At 41.8% G+C, this 19,139-nt stretch overlaps 2 protein-coding genes and 1 pseudogene across 2 annotated transcripts; 2 read left to right on the top strand and 1 right to left on the bottom strand.

Moving 5' to 3' along the window:
• Positions 1-2,421: 2,421 nt before the first annotated feature.
• Positions 2,422-3,453, top strand: LOC117751607 (annotated as a pseudogene).
• Positions 3,454-5,009: 1,556 nt separating this feature from the next.
• On the top strand, positions 5,010-15,234 carry LOC117751606 (afadin). Its single transcript, XM_034563538.1, has 22 exons — positions 5,010-5,105; positions 6,117-6,309; positions 6,572-6,678; positions 6,785-6,903; positions 6,994-7,097; positions 7,233-7,313; positions 7,416-7,615; positions 7,762-7,907; positions 8,323-8,417; positions 8,530-8,801; positions 9,118-9,261; positions 10,961-11,159; positions 11,257-11,348; positions 11,441-11,527; positions 11,643-11,708; positions 11,802-11,875; positions 12,565-12,693; positions 12,826-12,935; positions 13,071-13,150; positions 13,265-13,405; positions 13,708-14,592; positions 15,208-15,234. The coding sequence occupies exons 1-22, from the start codon at positions 5,010-5,012 to the stop codon at positions 15,232-15,234; spliced, it is 3,447 nt and encodes a 1,148-aa protein (XP_034419429.1).
• Positions 15,235-16,365: 1,131 nt separating this feature from the next.
• On the bottom strand, positions 16,366-18,908 carry dusp23b (dual specificity phosphatase 23b). Its single transcript, XM_034562726.1, has 3 exons — positions 18,654-18,908; positions 17,482-17,764; positions 16,366-16,559 (listed from the first exon to the last, which is right to left on the bottom strand). The coding sequence occupies exons 2-3, from the start codon at positions 17,749-17,751 to the stop codon at positions 16,374-16,376; spliced, it is 456 nt and encodes a 151-aa protein (XP_034418617.1). The 5' UTR covers positions 17,752-17,764; positions 18,654-18,908; the 3' UTR covers positions 16,366-16,373.
• Positions 18,909-19,139: the final 231 nt, after the last annotated feature.

The following is a 19,139-nucleotide window of genomic DNA, read 5'->3' as shown; positions in this document are numbered from 1 at the left end:
TTGCTGGCACGAGGGAGGAAAATGACGAACGGCTGTTAAAAATATCGCGTCTAGTTTTATGCATTTCAAATGTATTTCAGCACTGCAGAGAGAACGAAGACTCGCTGAAGCTGCTGTGACCTTCATCCTGATGTCGTTAGTGAAAAGTGTATTCCTCATTGTGCAACAATACCCCCCCCCCCCCGTGCATGCATTCATTAAAGAACAACTCTCTATGAACTGAATCAATAGCGACGACTTGTATTGTGACTTCTCTGCTGCAGGACTTTCAGTGAGTAACCTATTGACCCCGGCCGATGTACCACAGGTGCAGTGGGACGCCTTCATGCAGCGTTTGGATGATGAGTTACAACTGGGGGCTAAAATACCGGACAGGGACCATCAGTCAAAATGTATTTCACCCCGATGCATCGCTCATCGACGCCAGAACAAAACCAAAAAAAAATTACATTTTCTGGCAAAACCGTTGTCCATCGTTTAATGTGTTGTTGTTTTTTTTTTTTGCGTATTTTATGTGTTTCGATGTGTTTCGCAGAACAGTATAATATCAGAGCGATATCTTGGGAAGGTAAAACGATTCTCGTGTCTTACTCTGCCGTCTCCACCTTGAAGATCTAAAGAAGAATCAGGTCAGGCTTCTAAAAAACAGTCATTATAACTTGAATATGAAAATGAAATGAAAGATCTGGTTATTATCTACACCTAATATGGGTCCATGGCTCTGCCGACCACTCCATACATGTACATCACCCACTGTACATCTCATGTATTGTGAACACGTGATGACGTGCACATGCTTGACATGCATGTCGCTGTCATCGTGTTATTACTGTTTTCATTCATGATGAATACGTTTTCTCTCTCAATGAAAAGAGAAAAAAGGTTCATGATTGTAATAATATAACATGCATTTGAAACACCGCCTTCTGGTTTTAGGTCCGTCTGGATTTCTCACTATCCTTTAATCTCATCAGTCATAAATTACATTTGACGCGGCATACGTCTATTCTGTGGTGAAACGTCTCATTTAATCAATAGAAATACAATAATAATAGGCAGTGCATGTGAAAATGTGTGTGTAAACTTGAGCTCAGATAAGATATATTTCTGATAGAAATGCCCATTCACAACAAAACATAGTAATTCAATTGGATTTTTAACAATTTTATACAATACGTATATATATTTTTTTCCTGTTAACAATTAAGTTTGAACACGTCTTCATAAGGATTATGAAGGTTTGTGTGTAGTTCTTTGTTGCTTTAGTTTCCTCTGTGTCTGTTAGCTGGGAGGCGACTGTGTTTTGGACCAACATGGGAGGGTGCTGTTCTCCCACTGAGTCCCAGAGACCTTCAGCGGGGGACATTTCATCTGCACAGCGAAGATAAAACTCCTTCATGCCACCACACAGGTTTATTAAAGGAGAGCGCAAACAGGTGAAGTCAGTTTAAAATGAGAGGCGAAAGGCCCCTTTAAGCAACAAATTGGAAGATTTCAACTTGTTGATAACAAATGTGATGAAGACATAAACCAATTGCAAAACAGTCGGCCAGTGAGGTATCAAATATAATCATCTAGCTTCCTCTTGTGTTCTTACTTTCACTGCAACATTTAGAAGTGCAGAACAAAACAACACCCTTTGTTTGGCCTCTAACGATGTTGAGACTTTTGGGCTGTTGATTATCTTTGCAGGTGTTCCTATTATTATGTCCACATCATCCCAGCAGTTTACAAACTAAGACTGCACAGATACACCCTGAGATGGGCTGAAGTTAACTGTTATTTTCACCACTGAATCATTTGAAAACTATTTTCCTGATTAATGTATGAATCTGTTCTGTCTATAAAACCTTTAATGTCTTTAAATGTATGTTTTGTCCAAACAACAACAAAAACAAAATTCAGTTTACCACCAAATGCTGTAATATATGTTCTGTGTATGGGTCCATGTGCACTGACACATACACAAAATACTGATACTAGCATTAGAAAAATGACGGGAACATTTTTTATTTTTTAGCCTCAGATCACGTTCGAAGATATTCAAAAGCCACAAGAACAAGAAATTATTTCAATTACTAGTTCAGACTCCGTTTGTAACAACCACGATATTAGTTGTACATGCTACAATTAGCTAAATAGGCACAACACACAAAACACAGCTGAGGATAATGGGAATGTCAGCAGTCGAAAAACCAAGTATTGGACAAATAAAAAAATGACCTGATGATGAAGCGCCAGAAACGAGTTGTGATCAAAGTCATTATAATTATTATCCTGAGGAGAACAGTGATGTCATGGCAATGGAGATAAAATAAAGAGAAAAAGGCCTTTCTGGAAGGTGCAGTGGTTTCTACAAACCTTTGTGCTACAGTTCTTTATAGCTTATGTATTCATTCGGGTAATTTAAAAATACAGGCAATGATCCAAATGCCCACTGGAGAGAACGTAAATGTCTTTTCCTTGACGGTTGCCGTGGGGACCAAAGTGAGTCGAGGAGCCCCTGGAGTGGTAGGCAAAGGGTCCATAAATCACAAGCACAGGTAGTTTTTCAAGATGAGCGTGCTCAGTTTTTTTGGATACATTATTAGTTAACTCAAGAAGTGTCAAAGAAAGAAGGACTTTGATCGTCTCTTCAGCATCTTATTTCAGGCACATCGGAGACTTTTATCCTTTTTAGAAGAAGATCGTTGCACTTGGTTCAATTCCACGGATGCTTTTTGCACTTTGTCGGGGGTGGTTTTCCTCGGGCACGCTCACAAACCACCGGTGTTGGAGTCCTGGATCCGAGCTGCTCCTGCAGGAGCAATGTGGCTGGACGGATCTGGAGGTACCGATCAGTCTGAGCAGTCGGGATCCTTCAGGTTTGAAGTGGACTGGACCAAAAGCCAAAGCAGATGCATTGAACTGGAGAGATGGCTCTTAATGCGACCCAGCTGGAGCCTCGTGATGGCAGATGGGTGTTTGGTGAAAGCCACAGCACTATTGTTTCTGAGGTCTAACACTCAACACAATATGAGGCTGCACCACCGTTTTATAACGTCAAAAGATTTCTGATTCATTTCAGATCGGATGAGATTTTTGAAGAAACGTCTCTTTACATCTGTTTCCTCTTAGTTCTCGTTGGTCTGTCAGAAATCAATGTTTTCACGGCGTGCAGATATTTTATCGGAGCTTTTGTTATAAACCCTCTTATTACAATTTCCACTGACCAGCATGTACATTTTCAATTTGTTCAAATAATACTAACACTCTTCACAGGTTTGGCAGACAGCCATGTTTCATTGCATCTACGGTTGGCCTTGGCATCTCATTGGGGTAATGCTGTCCCCATGGTAACCGCTGCTGCCGGTCTTTCGATTCCTACAGTTTTGCGGAAAAAGGAGCATGGACGGCCGGCTCTGTGCTCGGTACATTCAACCACGGATCATTCTGGTGCACTTTGAGAGCTAAATTAAGAGGTACTCTATGCGCTCTATGAACAATGTTGAGCTCTAGCAGTGTTGGAAGGTAACTGAGTACATTTAGGATACTCAAGTCCTGTACTTGAGTACAATTCTGATAAGTAGATTTACAGTTAGGCAGGTGCATTAAACAGGTTCACGCCTTTAATGCGTTTTTCTAGTGTATTTTAGTTTTCTAATGTAGAGGGCTTCATTATATGATTGAAGCCTTGAATACCTGGAACATTATTGTATTATTTGTTGTACGTATTAAGTGTAAAATCCTGTGAAAAGACCAAAACCAACAACGAGCCCATCCGACTAACGAGTAGAGATGTCCCAAGCCGATCCATGGATCAGTATCGTGAGCCAAAAGGTCCAAAAGTCTTGAGAAAGATTGTTGTTGTCCGACACGCCGTGCACACGTTTCCAAAACTTAACTGACGTGAACATATCAACTCGGAGCAACCATGCACACTTCACAAGGATGTTCAAGGACGATATAAATGGCCATAACTCCAGAAATCATGGCCACACCAGTCAGTTTAATGCAGATTTCAGATGCTGTTGTTAAAATGTCTAAAACTGTCTTTCTTTTATAAGATTTCTCAACTGTTTTCATAATGTACTGTAATGCAAATACGCATAATAATGTGTATGGGCTTGTAGCCTCGTTCCTGTTCCTCAACTGGACCGTCGCGGTAGAAACCTTTGCATGTTTCTCCTCCCGAAAGGCGTCTTCTCTGCATTTTCCAAAATCCAGACAACAATACCCATGATTGTTAAGTTATTTAAATGGTATACTATATATAATTGAGGGTTGGTTTTGTGCATGCTTTTGTTCCATTGTATGTTTACCCAGAAAGCTTCACTGCGGCCAACAAAAGCTGCCCTACATTCACAGTGCGGACTGAATGGGGAGACATGTAACCATAAATTGTGTTGAAAATTACCGGTATGCCTGAGAAGTGGGATTCCCTCAAGCGTAAATGTCTGTGTTGCTTATGAAAAAAAAAAAAAAAAAAGGAGGATGGAAATCTCTACATGGCGACGATACGACACTGTCGGCGTCACATGACAACTTCTGGTTAAGATATATACGATAACGGTGACAAATATATGTAGAAAGTTGTGCGATTAAACACTTTTTTTGAGAAAACCAAAACATGATGAAGATTAAAAAGACAATGACAGATTGAATTTGGTTGCGGACGAGAGGTATGGGAATCGTTTGGGACGGATTATGATTAGGAAAGTGTTCGCCTCACATAACGGAGATGCACTGACCCGTTAAATGAGGCAAGAGGGGTGCAGGGGGCTCGGAGAGGGGATGTGGATGTGGGGTTGAAGCAGACAGTTATGTATAAGAATTCATTGCAGCAGTACAATGAGTTTATAACTAACGGGGAATAGATGGAAGAAGGGGGTGGGGGGGTCCTAATAGATACAGTACCCAGGACAGATCAACACTTCTTTCCTGTCACAGGATCTTTCGTCTCTGTCTTTTTCTGGAGAAACTCTTCAGCAGCCAGTCGGATAGAAACTTTAAGGTTTAATTGGTGAAAGATGCCAGAGGGGGAAGAACGGGCGAAATTAGCCGAAGTCATCAGACAGTGGAACGACAACAGACTGGACTTGTTTGAAATAAGTCAACCTGATGAGGTGAGTCGCCTGCAGACAGGGTTCATACGCCATATTAATGCTCCGTTGACTATGATATTCACCGGATTCTCTGTACAGCTGTCAATGCCGGATTTAGATGTGAGCAATATCTTTTAGTCGAAAGGACAAACTACCAGGATCCTAATCGTCTGACAGTCTGTCTGAGACTAAACTACTGTGAGCTATTTTAGTGAGTTTTGTTCTCACAAAAAGCTCTGAGTGAATTTTCTTCTGGGAAATAGTTATGCTGTGTATACTGTACGCGTAGGGCTTTTATTTTGAAAGGTGAGAGCGAAAGGAGCTGATCTGCTCTGGCAAAGTTGGAGTAACACAGTTTGCCATCTTGGAACGGAGCCCGTAGCCTCTGTGCTGTGTGATTTTAATAAGTCCTTTCCGCACAACCTGATTGGTTGATCAATCTTATTTGTAAAAAAAAAAGAAAGAAATTCTCGCAACGTAATATTTGCATTCTGTGAGAAAGAATTCATGATAAAAATAGCTCTAAAAAAATATATTGAAGTAAGAATTATAGTCGCACAAAAAGAAAATCCCCCCCCCCCCCCCTCGGTATGCGTTTGAGAGGCGGGACTTAGGGGAGGGTGAATGACAGGGTGACATCATGGTCACTCCCTACCTCCTCCACGACCCTGACACGTAAATACAGAAATATAGGGCTTAACAAAATTAAGTAAAAATGTAATTAAGAAATAAACAACATTTGTTGAATTCAGCTCAGTGTAATAAAATGCTAAAAATGCTAGAAATGTTATCACGTAAACGTTACAATTATTGATTTAGTAAATATTAATTAACACGAATCACAGATTTTACACTTTTTAAAGCTTTACACATTCCTAAATCCACAGCAATATTTTATAAAAAAGAGAACTGTGGCCTTTTCATTGTAAAGCCTGTCCACCGATGTGGTTCCACCACACGCTATGAGAGGTAGAACCACATTGAAATGAAAGGAGCAGACTCTCTTAAAAAAATAGACCTGTTTTCTGGCAGCGCTTGGAGTTTCACGGAGTGCAGCGCTTCTACTTTGAGGACCGCGGCGGAGGAAACGTGGCCACGAAGTGCCTCCGTGTCTGCAGCGACTCTTCAACCCGCCAGGTTATTGAATCTCTGGCCGAGAAGTTCAGGCCTGACATGAAAATGCTGACTACCGGTTATTCCCTGTATGAGATCCACGCCAATAAAGGTGATCACTCGTCTCATATATGCTGTTTATTGTTGAAAAGGGCAAGTTCTAGCCTCTTCAGTATGAAGATGTCTTGATTTGCTGTGTCATTCGAAAGCACACTTAGTTTTTTTTTAACAAGATCAAATAATCCAAAAAGCCTTCTTAAGATGAATTGATGTAGAAAAATAATTGTTCGTCGCATCGTTAATTTGGTGTTTGGATTTCCAGTCGATTTAAGAATCTGCTCTGACCCTTTTCGTTTTGTTATTTATTGAATAAGAACGTGAACTGGATCTGGACGAGAGACCTTTGGTTGTGCAATTAAACTGGAACACGGACAACAGAGAAGGACGCTTTGTGCTCAAGAAGGACGACGAGCGTTTGGAGGTACCACTCAAAAACCACGAGCATGTTCAGTTTCACTCTCTCTCTCTCTCTCTCTTCACATCATCCTCACATCTGTTACTTCTTCATGTGCTTTTGAACAATAAAGACCAACCTTCCCGAGAAGGAAAAAGGAGGCCTGATCCAAAGCTTCAAGAGGACGCTGTCGAGAAAAGAGAAAAACAAAGAGAAACACAAAGCTAAAGCGACTTCACATGATGAGAATGGGTAAACATGTTCAAAATCACACTTTTACAGTCCAAGACTGTTTGCTTCGGGTCTGCCTCACGGTCAGAATTAAATCCACTCTATATCCAGGTCAACTGAGAAGCGACTGAACAACAACAGCATCTGTGTGTCCAACCATGAGAAAGGAAAGAGCTGCACGGGAAACAGAAAGCAACAGAGGCCGGCAGCCGCGGGTTAGAAAAACAGAAGTGATGAACAGTGCGGTCTCTTTAATAAGACCGTGCACTTCCCATTCATTCTGTATATTCACGTATATTTCATTTCCAATTGAATATATTGCATGATATAAACAGGGTGGCTGAACACAGGAGGAAAGCACACGCAAGATCTTTATCCAGATTTTTCCGATCAACCCGGATTACCAATTGGAATAAAATTCTGTGACAGCTGTGAGTATATGAACCAAAAAAAAAGAAAGCTTTTCTTCTAGTGTTATTTCGACCCATGTCGTAATATCCTCCTGCCACCTGCTGTCGTCTTGTACTTCACAGCGGAGGAAGCCTTCCTGTCCGCGGTCATGAACTACACCAACAGCTCCACGGTTCATTTCAAGCTCTCGCCTGCGTACATCCTCTACGCCGCGGGACGCTTCGCTCTGCAACGCCACCACCGGCGAGGCTCGCCGCTCTGCGATCACGGCGTCACTTTGACCGCAAGCAAAATGGTGGCCGCGACGTCGAAGGTCATCCAGGCAAGAACAAAGGAAAAAAAAAAAAACTTCTCACGTGTCTCACAATGGCACACGTGACATTACATTATGTGTGTGTGATGGAGAAGCATGCACTCTGTTTCTGTGAGTGATACCGCTGCTGTGTTTGCCCTCCACCACCCCCGCAGAGACAGCTTGCCATCGCCGGCCCTCTCGCCTTCTGGATGGCCAACTCCTCTGAGTTGCTGAACTTCCTCAAGCGTGACAAAGAACTCGGCTCGCTCACGCGGCAAAGTCAGCTGGATCTGTCCCACCTGGTGCACAAAGCGTACAGGTACAGAGATTCAGAGATTATGAATCCAAACAGAGCCGCTGTACTGCACTGCGTTGCCATTTTTGAAACATTATACAAATCAAATGAATCAAAACGAACCTCTTTAAAATGTAATAATTGTGTTTTATGCAGTTGCAACCCTGAACTAAATCCCAACCATACAGTACACACAAGAACTTCAACACCTTCAACTTCCTCATGCATTTCTTCTTCCTTCTTAATCTGTAAATATTGTCTGTAGACAATTTATTATGATAATTCACTTATTGCGGCTATATCAGATAAATAAGCTATGCAGCATCAGAACAGAGCGGGCGGCACAGATATCCCAAATTATTAACAAATACAACGAATATAAATATGCAGCTTATTGGCCTGTGTAAAGATATTTGTATGTGTGTTTTATTCCCCCAAGTTGCCTGCTACAGTGTCTACAGAATGAGTTACGGAAGCACTTGCCAACTTTTTTGATTGATCCTGAGCTACATGGCAAACTGCCAGCTGGTATAGGTAAATGTTTCTTTATTTCTACAGTAATAATTATCTTATCGAGTGCACCGCATCATTTAAGAGCTGATGTTAGCCTCGCTGTTCAAATTCCGTCCACGTTTTGTCTCTGCAGAGATGGTGCTGAACACCTTGATGAACACCATGTCCCTTTTACGCCGCTGCCGGGTCAACGCTGCCCTAACCATCCAGCTCTTCTCCCAACTCTTCCATTTCATCAGTGTCTGGCTCTTCAACCAGCTCATGAGCCCGGAGGCCGACACTCCGGGCCTGCGCTCCCACTACTGGGGAGCCGCTCTCCGCCAGAGGCTCACGGCCATCGAAGCCTGGGCGGAGAGGCAGGGCCTGGAGCTGGCTGCCGACTGCCACCTCGGACACATCATCCAGGTCAGTACCTCCCAGCACTACATGTCCAAATATAAAAAATAAATAAGACAACGCTGGGCTTTTATGAAATATGGAACTACTGTCTTCTACCACCAAATCGCTAGCAGTTTCTACCCCAAAACTCAGTAAAACTGACACTCAAATGCTCTTTTTCTATACGTATTATATGATCGTCTTTGTAAGATAATATATTTCTGATCCTGTTTATGGTTTGCAGTTTTTTTTTCTTTTTTTCATCTCAGCTTGTATTTACTTGTCAGAGCACATATTTTAGTCGTTACAAGCTGTTAAAATAGCATCGCCTTGCTGTTTCTAGGCAACCACGCTCCTGACCATGAACAAGTACTCGATGGAAGACGTGAAGGCCATCCAGAATACCAGTTTCAAGTTGAACTCCCTGCAGCTGCAGACGTTGCTATGCGGCTACCTCTATGCAGCAAATGAACCTCACATTACGCCTGCGAGTACTTTTCATCAGTTCTTCCTCATCCAACTGCTGTTTTACCTGTTTGAAACTACCACTGTGATGCTGCTTTTTATTGCAAAGCCCGTCTGACAAATAGCCTAGTCGAGATGTGAGTATTAATCATTAGCCTGGATATAGACTTATGGTTTGTCGCAACCACTGAACAGGAGTACAGATTTAATATGAATAATTAACAATGATGAAGAGGATCCTGAATAATAGATGACTAATAGTAAAGTGAGTTGTCACATTAAACCCATTGCCTTTGAGTGAAATATTTCTCTCATATTTTGCATGATACGAGGTGTGTGTGACTACCTACGCCGAATGATAAAAGTTAAGCCAATATTACAAGGAAATCATTTTGTGAATGGGATGTGTGCAAAAACCACAGCCATAAAATACTGCCCTCTAGTACTATAATAACCTAGTGACATATACTCAAACAAAAATCATATTTCACCACTATGAATACCAATAGCATGAAACCAACACATGCTAAAATGTTTCCCATTGTGTGCCGCTCGTGTACATAAGAATCTTATATTTACCTATATTCAAACGTCCATAGTGAACAAACACAATAGTGCGTTTGTATTTTCTTGAGTAGTGCAAAACAAGGAGATTTTAGCTCATTTCCAGCTACCATCTTTGTTTGATTCTGTAAATACAGTTGCAACTTAATTATTAATAAATACAATCCAAAATTAAAACATTTTTTTTATGCACTTGCTAGCTAGGTTACGTTAGTTAGCTTCAAAGAACACAAACTAGCTAACTAATATTAGCAGCAAGCAGCACATACTTTCTGAAGTAAAACGGGAGTCGGCGACCGGTCACAGGTTGTCGACATCGTGACAGAAAAAACTAGAACTCCTAATTTGAAGTGAGGTTAAACATTTGGAGCAGTCGGTGGAACGTTAGCGTTCGTAGAGTTAGTTCATTAGCCAACGGCTAGCCGCCATGCGAGTTAAGTGCTACATCTCTTAGCAACTTGTGTAGAAGCTAAGTTGAACCCTTAACAATATGTATTTAATAGGCTATTAAAGTTGACTTTTTAGAGAACTGCTGATACAACAACTAGTACAGATACTGCTTCTATTACAATATCACTACCGGTCCTTACAGCCGCGACAAGCAAACTGATACTTCCAGTGATGGAAGTATTTAATGTCAATACAGTCTAGAAATACTCAACTAGTCCAAAAGTAGGCCTACAAAACAAGTATCAACCCATTTTATTTGAAGTATCACAAGTAAAAGTACTTAATAGCAGAATGTCAGTATTATTATTATATATTATTGTATATATATAGATAGGACTTTAATAATGTAAAGTAATTGTACTGAAGTAGGAGTGTAAAGTATCGCAAGTGAAACTAGCCAAGCACAGTAAAAGTACCTCAAAACTGTACTAGTACAGTCCTTGTACTTTACACCAGACTCTTACTACAGTTACTTCAACTGGTATAAGTTTGATCACTGGGACGATATAAGTACAAGATTACTTGTACTTTTCTACCTCTCCGTGGAGGGGCGTGGGGGGCGGTCTTCAGTATTTTTGCTCAGGGTCACGGGAGGCAGATTGAATGTTGCTTCCCTGACAGAATGACAAATGCCAATCTATACACTAGAACGACCATTTCCTGAAATATTTCCGCCGTCTGATCCCTACTTGTCATCCTCGCTGCAGGATTTGATCGATGCTGTGGTGACGGCTGCGAAGGCCTCAGCAGATAACCTGATTCGGAGCGAAGGACGGGACATCCAGCTGGAAGAAAGCCTCGACCTACATCTGCCCTTCCTGCTGCCGGAGGGAGGATACTCCTGTGACACTGTGAGAGGAATCCCGCCGGGGTTTAGGGAATTTTTGGAGCCAATTTGCCGTAAAGGTTCGGGATTCTGAATAGTCGTTTTTTTTGCAAAATGTGAACATATTGTAATGCACCAGGAATGCCATGTATCTAAGATAAACACACTCTCTTCCAGGTCTCTGCTTTCTAACAACCCAGCCGAACTCTAAAGGTGACTGGACCGTGCACTTCAGTGAGACAACTTCCTCTGCAGAGAGCACATGTTTGGTCAGTAAAAACACATAATGTATCATTTGATTTGAACATAACATTTATGGAGGACACATGTAATATATGTATCTTTATGTTCTCCTCCATAGGCAGCACACGGAGAGCCAGACATTGTGACTATCACACTGAACAAACCTCTGAACAGTGGCATGGGGGTCAGCATTGTGGCTGCAAAGGTGAGTGCCTCAATTCTGCAAAAAAAAGAAAAAGAAAGACGTTAACCAAACAAACATAAACACGACCTGCTAAATGTCTCAACTAATTAAGCCCTCCCTCTTATTTTGGTCACAGGGAGCCGGGCAAGAAAACCTGGGGATTTATATCAAATCCATCGTCAAGGGAGGACCAGCTGAGATGGTGAGCTCTAACATATTTAGTTATTCATATTACCTTGAGATGAGTTATACAAGGATTGATTGACCTCACACATCAAATCTCTACTTTGTGCAGAATGGCCGGTTAACAGCTGGGGACCAGCTGCTGAGCGTGGATGGTCAAAGTGTGGTCGGCCTCAGCCAAGAAAGGTTGGCTACGTAAAGGTTTAGGCATGCGATCAGCATGAGTCTTATGTCGCTCTGTTAGTCTGCCAGTCAGAAATAACTCAACAACTATTTAATGGATTTTGCAACACACGTTCATTTTCCCCAGAGGATGAATCCTAAAAACCTTTCCTCTTGTGGTTCTGTATGCAAAGTTTCGCATTCATGCTCTCCTCAGGAGGACTTGTAATAACGTTGGCGATGACTTTTCATCTGGCGCCATCATCAGGTCAAAAATGTAATGTGTGCAATGTCACGTGCACAACAACCTCAGCTGTGCTGTTTAATGCACACGTTTAGTGTGTGCTAAGCTAAGATGGTGAACATGGAAGACACTCTACTTGTTAAAGCACCGCTGTGCCTAAATACAGTCACAGAGCGGCTAGCATGGCTGCTGCAGACTCTTCTTGTTTTTCTCTTTAAATTAAAGTGTTAAAATACACAAACGTGTGTTTGGTTGGACATTATTATCTAGATATCCAAATACTGAACCAAATACCAAGTATTCCCCCATGGAACAGTTTTCCCAGTTATAGAAGCTTAATCCTTACTTTCAAAAACTCATTCAACATGAAAGTGTTATTTGTTTTACTCTCAGATGAAGCTAATACTAAAATATTCAAGGATGTACAGTCTTTGACACATAATGAAACATAATTCTTCTATTGATTTAGGGCAGCAGCTATCATGATGCAAACCGGCCCCGTGGTGACCTTACAGGTCGCAAAGTTCGGAGCGAGCTACCACGGCCTGGAAGCTCTGCTGAGTGAACCAACAGGTGAAAACACCAGAGAACTTCAACCGTTGTTGTTGTTGTTGTTGTTGTTGTTTCTTACACTTCTGCTCTCCGTGACTTAATTAAGACCCTTTCTTTCTGCTTCTCAAGGCGGTACAAGCCACACCAAGCCCAACGGTAAAGCGCTCATGCTGTACAGAGTCGTGGATCCTGGTCCGTCGGAACGGCTCCACGGAGGCAGCAAGCGGTCCAAAGACGAGACGATGCAGAGAAACCGACAACTGTACCGCTCCAACCCCGACATGAACAGTGGGTGCACTTCTATTGTCACCGCGTATCACTGCTGGGCTCATAAAGTAACTACCTGGATGTGAAATACGTGTAATGCTTTGAAGGGGAGTCGTGAGAAACAACTCCAGCGTATTTATGTTCTCCTTATTCCAGCGGGTTTCCCCCCCGAGGATGGAGATGAACCCGTCGACCCCGTTGTGGCTGCCGTCTCCAGTGTCAACCTTTGTGCTGATGTGAGTTCAGCCACTGTAAAGCAAATGCCCGGCTGAATATTAAAACAGGAAGTCGTTGTTTTTAACAGAATTTATTTGACGAAATGACCTTTTTTTTTGTGTCTCCGTATTTAGACAGTTCACAGGGAATACTTGACACTTCCAGCCCCGACGTCGCAGGACAAGAACGCATCTGAAACCAGTCGACCACAGCAAACATTGAGCGTGTCTTTGAGGCCTTTAGATGGACAGTACTCCACTCAGAGGACCTTCATGGTGAGTCTCAATGTCCCTCTGGCATCATAACGTGTCGTCATATTTACTATTCACGAAGCAAAGGAGAAGTCAACATATGGTGGATAGTAACTTTACATTACATTACATTACATGTCATTTAGCTGACGCTTTTATCCAAAGCGACTTACAATAAGTGCATTAAACCGTGAGTCCAAACTCAGAACAACAAGAATCAAGCAAGTACAGTTTCTTCACTAAAGTTCCACTACTGATTGTACAAAATACACACATTTCCAGATGGTAAACGACACAAAAATCTCTCTATCTCTCTATCCTTCTAGCGCCAAGCGCTGTCCCAGGAGGACTTGTGCGTGGACAGCAGACGCCCCCTGCTGGACAGAAGGCAGAACTTGTGGGAGCAGAAGGAGCAGCGTGCAAAGCAAACCCTGAGCCACTATTCATCTTTCCCAATCCGCTCGAGTGTCTCCACTCACGACGTCCTCTCAGTTGATTGTTCTCCTGCGTCGCAGCAGCAGCAGCAGGGCCGGCGCGCAAGCGGCGCCGGCGTCTGGAGGACTCCTTTCTCACAGCATCCGACCCCGACGCCTTCCAACCAGCCCATACGCATCGACATCCCCGTGACCAGGGCGGCGGGCAAACACACGGGCCCTCCTGCGCTCACCACCTTCCAGAGTTCATCGTTGCTGGCGGCGAGGATGAGCCAAACCCTGACAACACGTGGACACAAAAACAGAGCGGATCATATCTACGCGTGTCCCATGACCGCGACCAAGAAGAGGCCTCAGCCCTGGCTTCCCTCCCAGCAGCAGAGAGCCACCACTCACAGGGGTCAAGCTGCGAAAGCCCAAGTGAGCATCACCCCGACCAAACATGTCTCCTTCCAGGAGCCTCCCACGAAGCCAAAAGACCCTCAGGAGCAGGCCGACCCGTGGAGGAGGGAGGCCCAGGAGAAGCTGGAGAAGCAGCAGAGGCTCCGCGTGGTGGAGCTCTTGGAGCAGGAGGTGCAGGAGCTCCAGGGCAAAGCGAGGCGCTCGGAGGAGGAGGACGGCCGGCTCCGAAGGCTCAGTCTGGAGTGGCAGTTTCAGAAGAGGCTGCAGGAGGTCCAGCGGAGAGGAGAAGATGAGGATGAGGAAGATGAGGATGTGGACATGATGGTGACAATACAGCAGATGGAGAGAAGAGCGCAGGCGAAGACCCACGAGGGTGTAAGTTAAAGTGAAGGTCTTCACTAAATACTTCAAGATTCTGATGACATTATGTTACCAAAGGGCATTCTGGGAAATGAAGTCCCTAACTAAAGTGGGTTGAAGGAAAGTGACATAACAAACATGGTACATGACCACATATAAATTACATTTAAATTATAAATATAACATAAAAGTACACATTTCTACCAGATACTGCTACAACCACTAATAATTATGATTATGAGACATTATGACCCCAACTACAACACTCAGTAAAATGTGTTGATGTGTTAATGTGTTCATTTGGGCTATAGATTATTTCTACATGCTTGGAACATATTGTAGTGTTTTACAAGTAAATATAAATGTGTCTCATAAATAAGGCCGGTGTACTTCTGCTTAAAATGAAGAGTTACATGTAAAGTTTCTCCCAACTTAAAAGGAAAAAGTGTTGGAAACATATTGCATAAGTTTACATTGCATACAAATACAACGTCTAAAATGTTTTAAATTGTCTCAACTTCGATCACCAATGATATATGTTATATATACATATGTTATATCATATGTATATGATCTATAGATAAATCTGAACGATACAGCCGATATTAATTTTTCCCATCTTTAGAACAGAATCTCTGCGGGGAACGTCGACACTGAATTGACAGAGTTTGAAAAGCAGGCAGAGACAGAGACAGGTAATCGTTTGTCTGCTTCATTTATTCACAGGAGTCTGTGCTCTTCAGACATCTTGTTTTATTGTACACTGCAACATTTCCGTGTTTTTTGGCAGATCAAAGACAGAGTGGACGGAGTCCAGACTTTCACAACATGTCATCAAAAGAGTGAGTTTAAACTCTAAGACATTGAAATTCAATCAGATATATCAAAAAGCTATGTTCAGCATTTCTACTCATCGTGATTTAATGCATTCTTTTTAATGTCTATTTTTTAAATAGTTAAATTATTGCAATTACATTCTCCTCCCCAAAAAAAAAAAAAAAAAAAACATTTGAAAGAGATCCCTGGGTAAAATACAGTGTTACTTACTTAATAAATATAGATTTTAAACATTACAGGCTAACTAACTGTTTGTGTCCCGGGAAGTGATTCCCACTTTAAAACAACACACTCACACTCATCTCATTGTTCACTCACAGAAACCAGCCGGAGAAAACCAGGACGGCTCCGGAGAAGCTCACGTTCAAGGAGCGCCAGCGTCTCTTTTCTCTGGCGTCGAGCACGTAAACGAAGGCTGAAGACTTGTGAACGGATGCCTCGGAGGAGGCGCATGTCTGTCTGTGTCTGTGTATGTGTATATATATATATATATATATATATATATATATATATATATATATATATATATATATATATATATATATATATATATATATATATATATATAAATAAAAGACACAAGTTATCGTTTGCTGAGCAAAATGACCGCATACATCCCAGTACCATGGAAAGCGACAGTGTGACGAGGTATTTACCGTAGACGTCCCGGGGCGTGATGTCAACACTGAGTTCAGTATCGTTTTCCGGGACGTGTTTTAATTTTCTTTATTACCCGTTTAAACATTAATTAAATGTTTGTATTTTCCTATTCATAGATAATAAATTGTTCAAGTAGCAATAAAGTTGAGGCACTTATTCCACTTATTTGATGCTTATTACTGTACGTTAAAAAAAAATTATAATAATAAATTAAATTATATTATATATATATATATATATATATATATATATATATATATATATATATATATATATATATATTATTCTTGCTGTAAAAGCTACTTTGTGCGCTGATCAAAATGCACCACAGCTTTCTCTTGTTCGTGAGTTTCGATGGAGCCTTTCCGCAGACTGCGGATCTCGCGGATGGCGTCGACCTCCGACATCTTCCTGGTCTTCACCAGGTAGCAGGCCAGCATGGTCCCGGTTCGCCCATGACCGTGCATGCAGTGAACTCCCACACCCTGAAGAGGAACAACACAGTATTCATTCAGTTCACTCAGCTGTAACACAGCACACCAGTAGAGCTCGCAAAAACAACCTTTTGTGATGTTACATCTGATGTGTTTGGGTTTTAGACTTTTAAAATCAGACAATGAAACCAATTTGAAGACGTCATCCTGGATTTTTACGGATTTCTTTTTGTGTTTTAAGACATTTTATAGAACAAATGATTACTAATTTAATTGATAAGATAATCTGTACACTAATGGATAATAAAAATGACCATTAATGGCAACCGGCTTTGCAACAACTGTTGAAAAATAAACAGGAATACTGTGCTGTCTTCTTCCTGTCTAACAACAGGAAGAACAGGACACTTCAAATTTAAAAAAAATACTTAAGCGTTAGAACAAACATTGGTGCTGAGAGAATAACTAAATGCACGGTATGCAATCCAATTTACAAACTCCTCAAGCTCCTTTTACTTTGGAGGAGCAGCATGGTTGGGAAAGAGTTTTTCCTTTTTCACTGTTCCAGGTGTTTCGTCAAAGTCACGTCAACTTGATGCCACACGTTTCAGATTTCAGTACTTCATAAGCTTTACCACAGTGTAAAGTTTCAGATTTCAGTACTTCATAAGCTTTACCACAGTGTACATTTTCAGATTTCAGTACTTCATAAGCTTTACCACAGTGTAAAGTTTCAGATTTCAGTACTTCATAAGCTTTACCACAGTGTAAAGTTTCAGATTTCAGTACTTCTTAAGCTTTACCACAGTGTACATTTTCAGATTTCAGTACTTGTTAAGCTTTACCACAGTGTAAAGTTTCAGATGTCAGTACTTCTTAAGCTTTACCATACATGCAACACAGTGTAAAGTTTCAGATGTCAGTGCTTCATAAACATTACCGTCCATGCAGCACAGTCTATCCAGTGTCTCACCTCTCCCTTGGAGTTGGCCTCTTCCACGATGGAGAGGAATCTATCGATCTGACTCGGTGAGGGAGGAGTGAAGTCCACGATCTCGATGTGGTGCAGCCGCAACTCCGGGCACGAGTCGTAGCACGGCGGCTTTCTCTCGCACAGGCAAACCAGGTGTTTGATACCGTTGTCCAGCAGGTACTGGTATTCAGACGTCATCCTGGGCAGCGCCAGTCCGGCCAGTTTGTCTGGGTCGACCCAGGAGAAATTGTGTGGAGGAGTGGAAGCCATGCTGGAAGTCCAACTGAGGAGAGGAGAGAAGGACACGAGTGAGACAGTTGCTTTGCATGAACTACTTTATTTCTTGATATTCTTTACACCAAATCACAACGGTGAAAACCTGCCATGGAAATGTGTGTTTAATGTTCCCTAGTGCATTAGAAGAAAAAAAACTACTACAATAATCTAACCTGTCCATGGCAGTTTGTACATAAACATGTATTGATCTGGAGAGGGGTCATTTCTTTTTTGCAGCGTCACAATGACTGAATAAGGACAGATTCATAAAGTACATATAAACAATACTAAAACAAGAAGTAAAAAAATTGAAACTGTACAAGAGCACCGTAAAAAAAAAAAAACATTTTACAAGGTAAATTGCGATATATATATATATATATATATATATATAAAGTGAACAAAGTCTATTGACTATAACAGCTATTTGTTTTGCCAGCTTCTCCCTTCTGGTTAGACCAGAGGAGCATGAGATTAGCAATAAACACATTACACTCATATTTCAACAGAATAGGACACGTGCCCGATGTGGAAACGCACGTGAATGCCTCACCCGACTGCACCTAGTTTTAAAAGGATTAGAGTTCAGTCTAGTTTATATGAAATGCAATGGAACATTTCAGATAGCCATAAAGTCATTATTCCTATAAAAGACATTATTTTTCTCTGAATTAAAAAGTGTGAACGCGCAGCTTGAATACAAAGTTCATTCAAGACGAGTATTTATGTTAATTCAGAATGACTATTTCTTTGATTGTTTGGTTCGTCGTGTGGTTATAAATAACCAACACGAGTCCGAATGACGTCATCCTGAAGTGATTTTTTTCTTCTTTTCTTCTCCCCCCCCCCCCCCACACACACACACACACACACACTAACGTCCCGTCTCTACTTACAGTGTTCCTGCCAGAGGAAGGGACGTCCCGCTACCGGTCGAGCTGGCGCTACCTCGCTAACCGTTGAAAGGACTCGGTGCGTGTCGTGCTAACGGAGTGGAGGGAGACGATGCTAGCGCGAGACGATGCTAGCGAGCTAGCTGTGCGGCCAACCGGCGGCTCGTGGGTTTTATACGAGCCTCGCGAGCTGTTGCCTCACTGGGTGGGGCGGTCAGCTGGTCCCGCTGACCTTTTATCTGGGTGGAGACCGACTGTCACCGCAAAGCAGAGAAGTCCTATATGAATTCATCCGGGTGATCTTCTCTCATATATATATATGGTAAAACAAATATATATATATATATAGTTACAGTTGAAGTAAAATATTTGGAGACTTTATAATGTTATACTCAGTGAGGATAAACATTTAAAAATGTTTTCCCTCATTGCTTCTCAATTTTCTTGGTTAACCTACAGTGGCATCATATTCCTTAACTTCTTACCTTT

Source organism: Cyclopterus lumpus, chromosome 22 (genome assembly GCF_009769545.1).
Source record: "Cyclopterus lumpus isolate fCycLum1 chromosome 22, fCycLum1.pri, whole genome shotgun sequence".
Lineage (NCBI taxonomy): Eukaryota > Metazoa > Chordata > Actinopteri > Perciformes > Cyclopteridae > Cyclopterus > Cyclopterus lumpus.
Note: the sequence above shows the minus strand (reverse complement) of the source record. Positions and strands in the feature narration are given on the sequence as shown.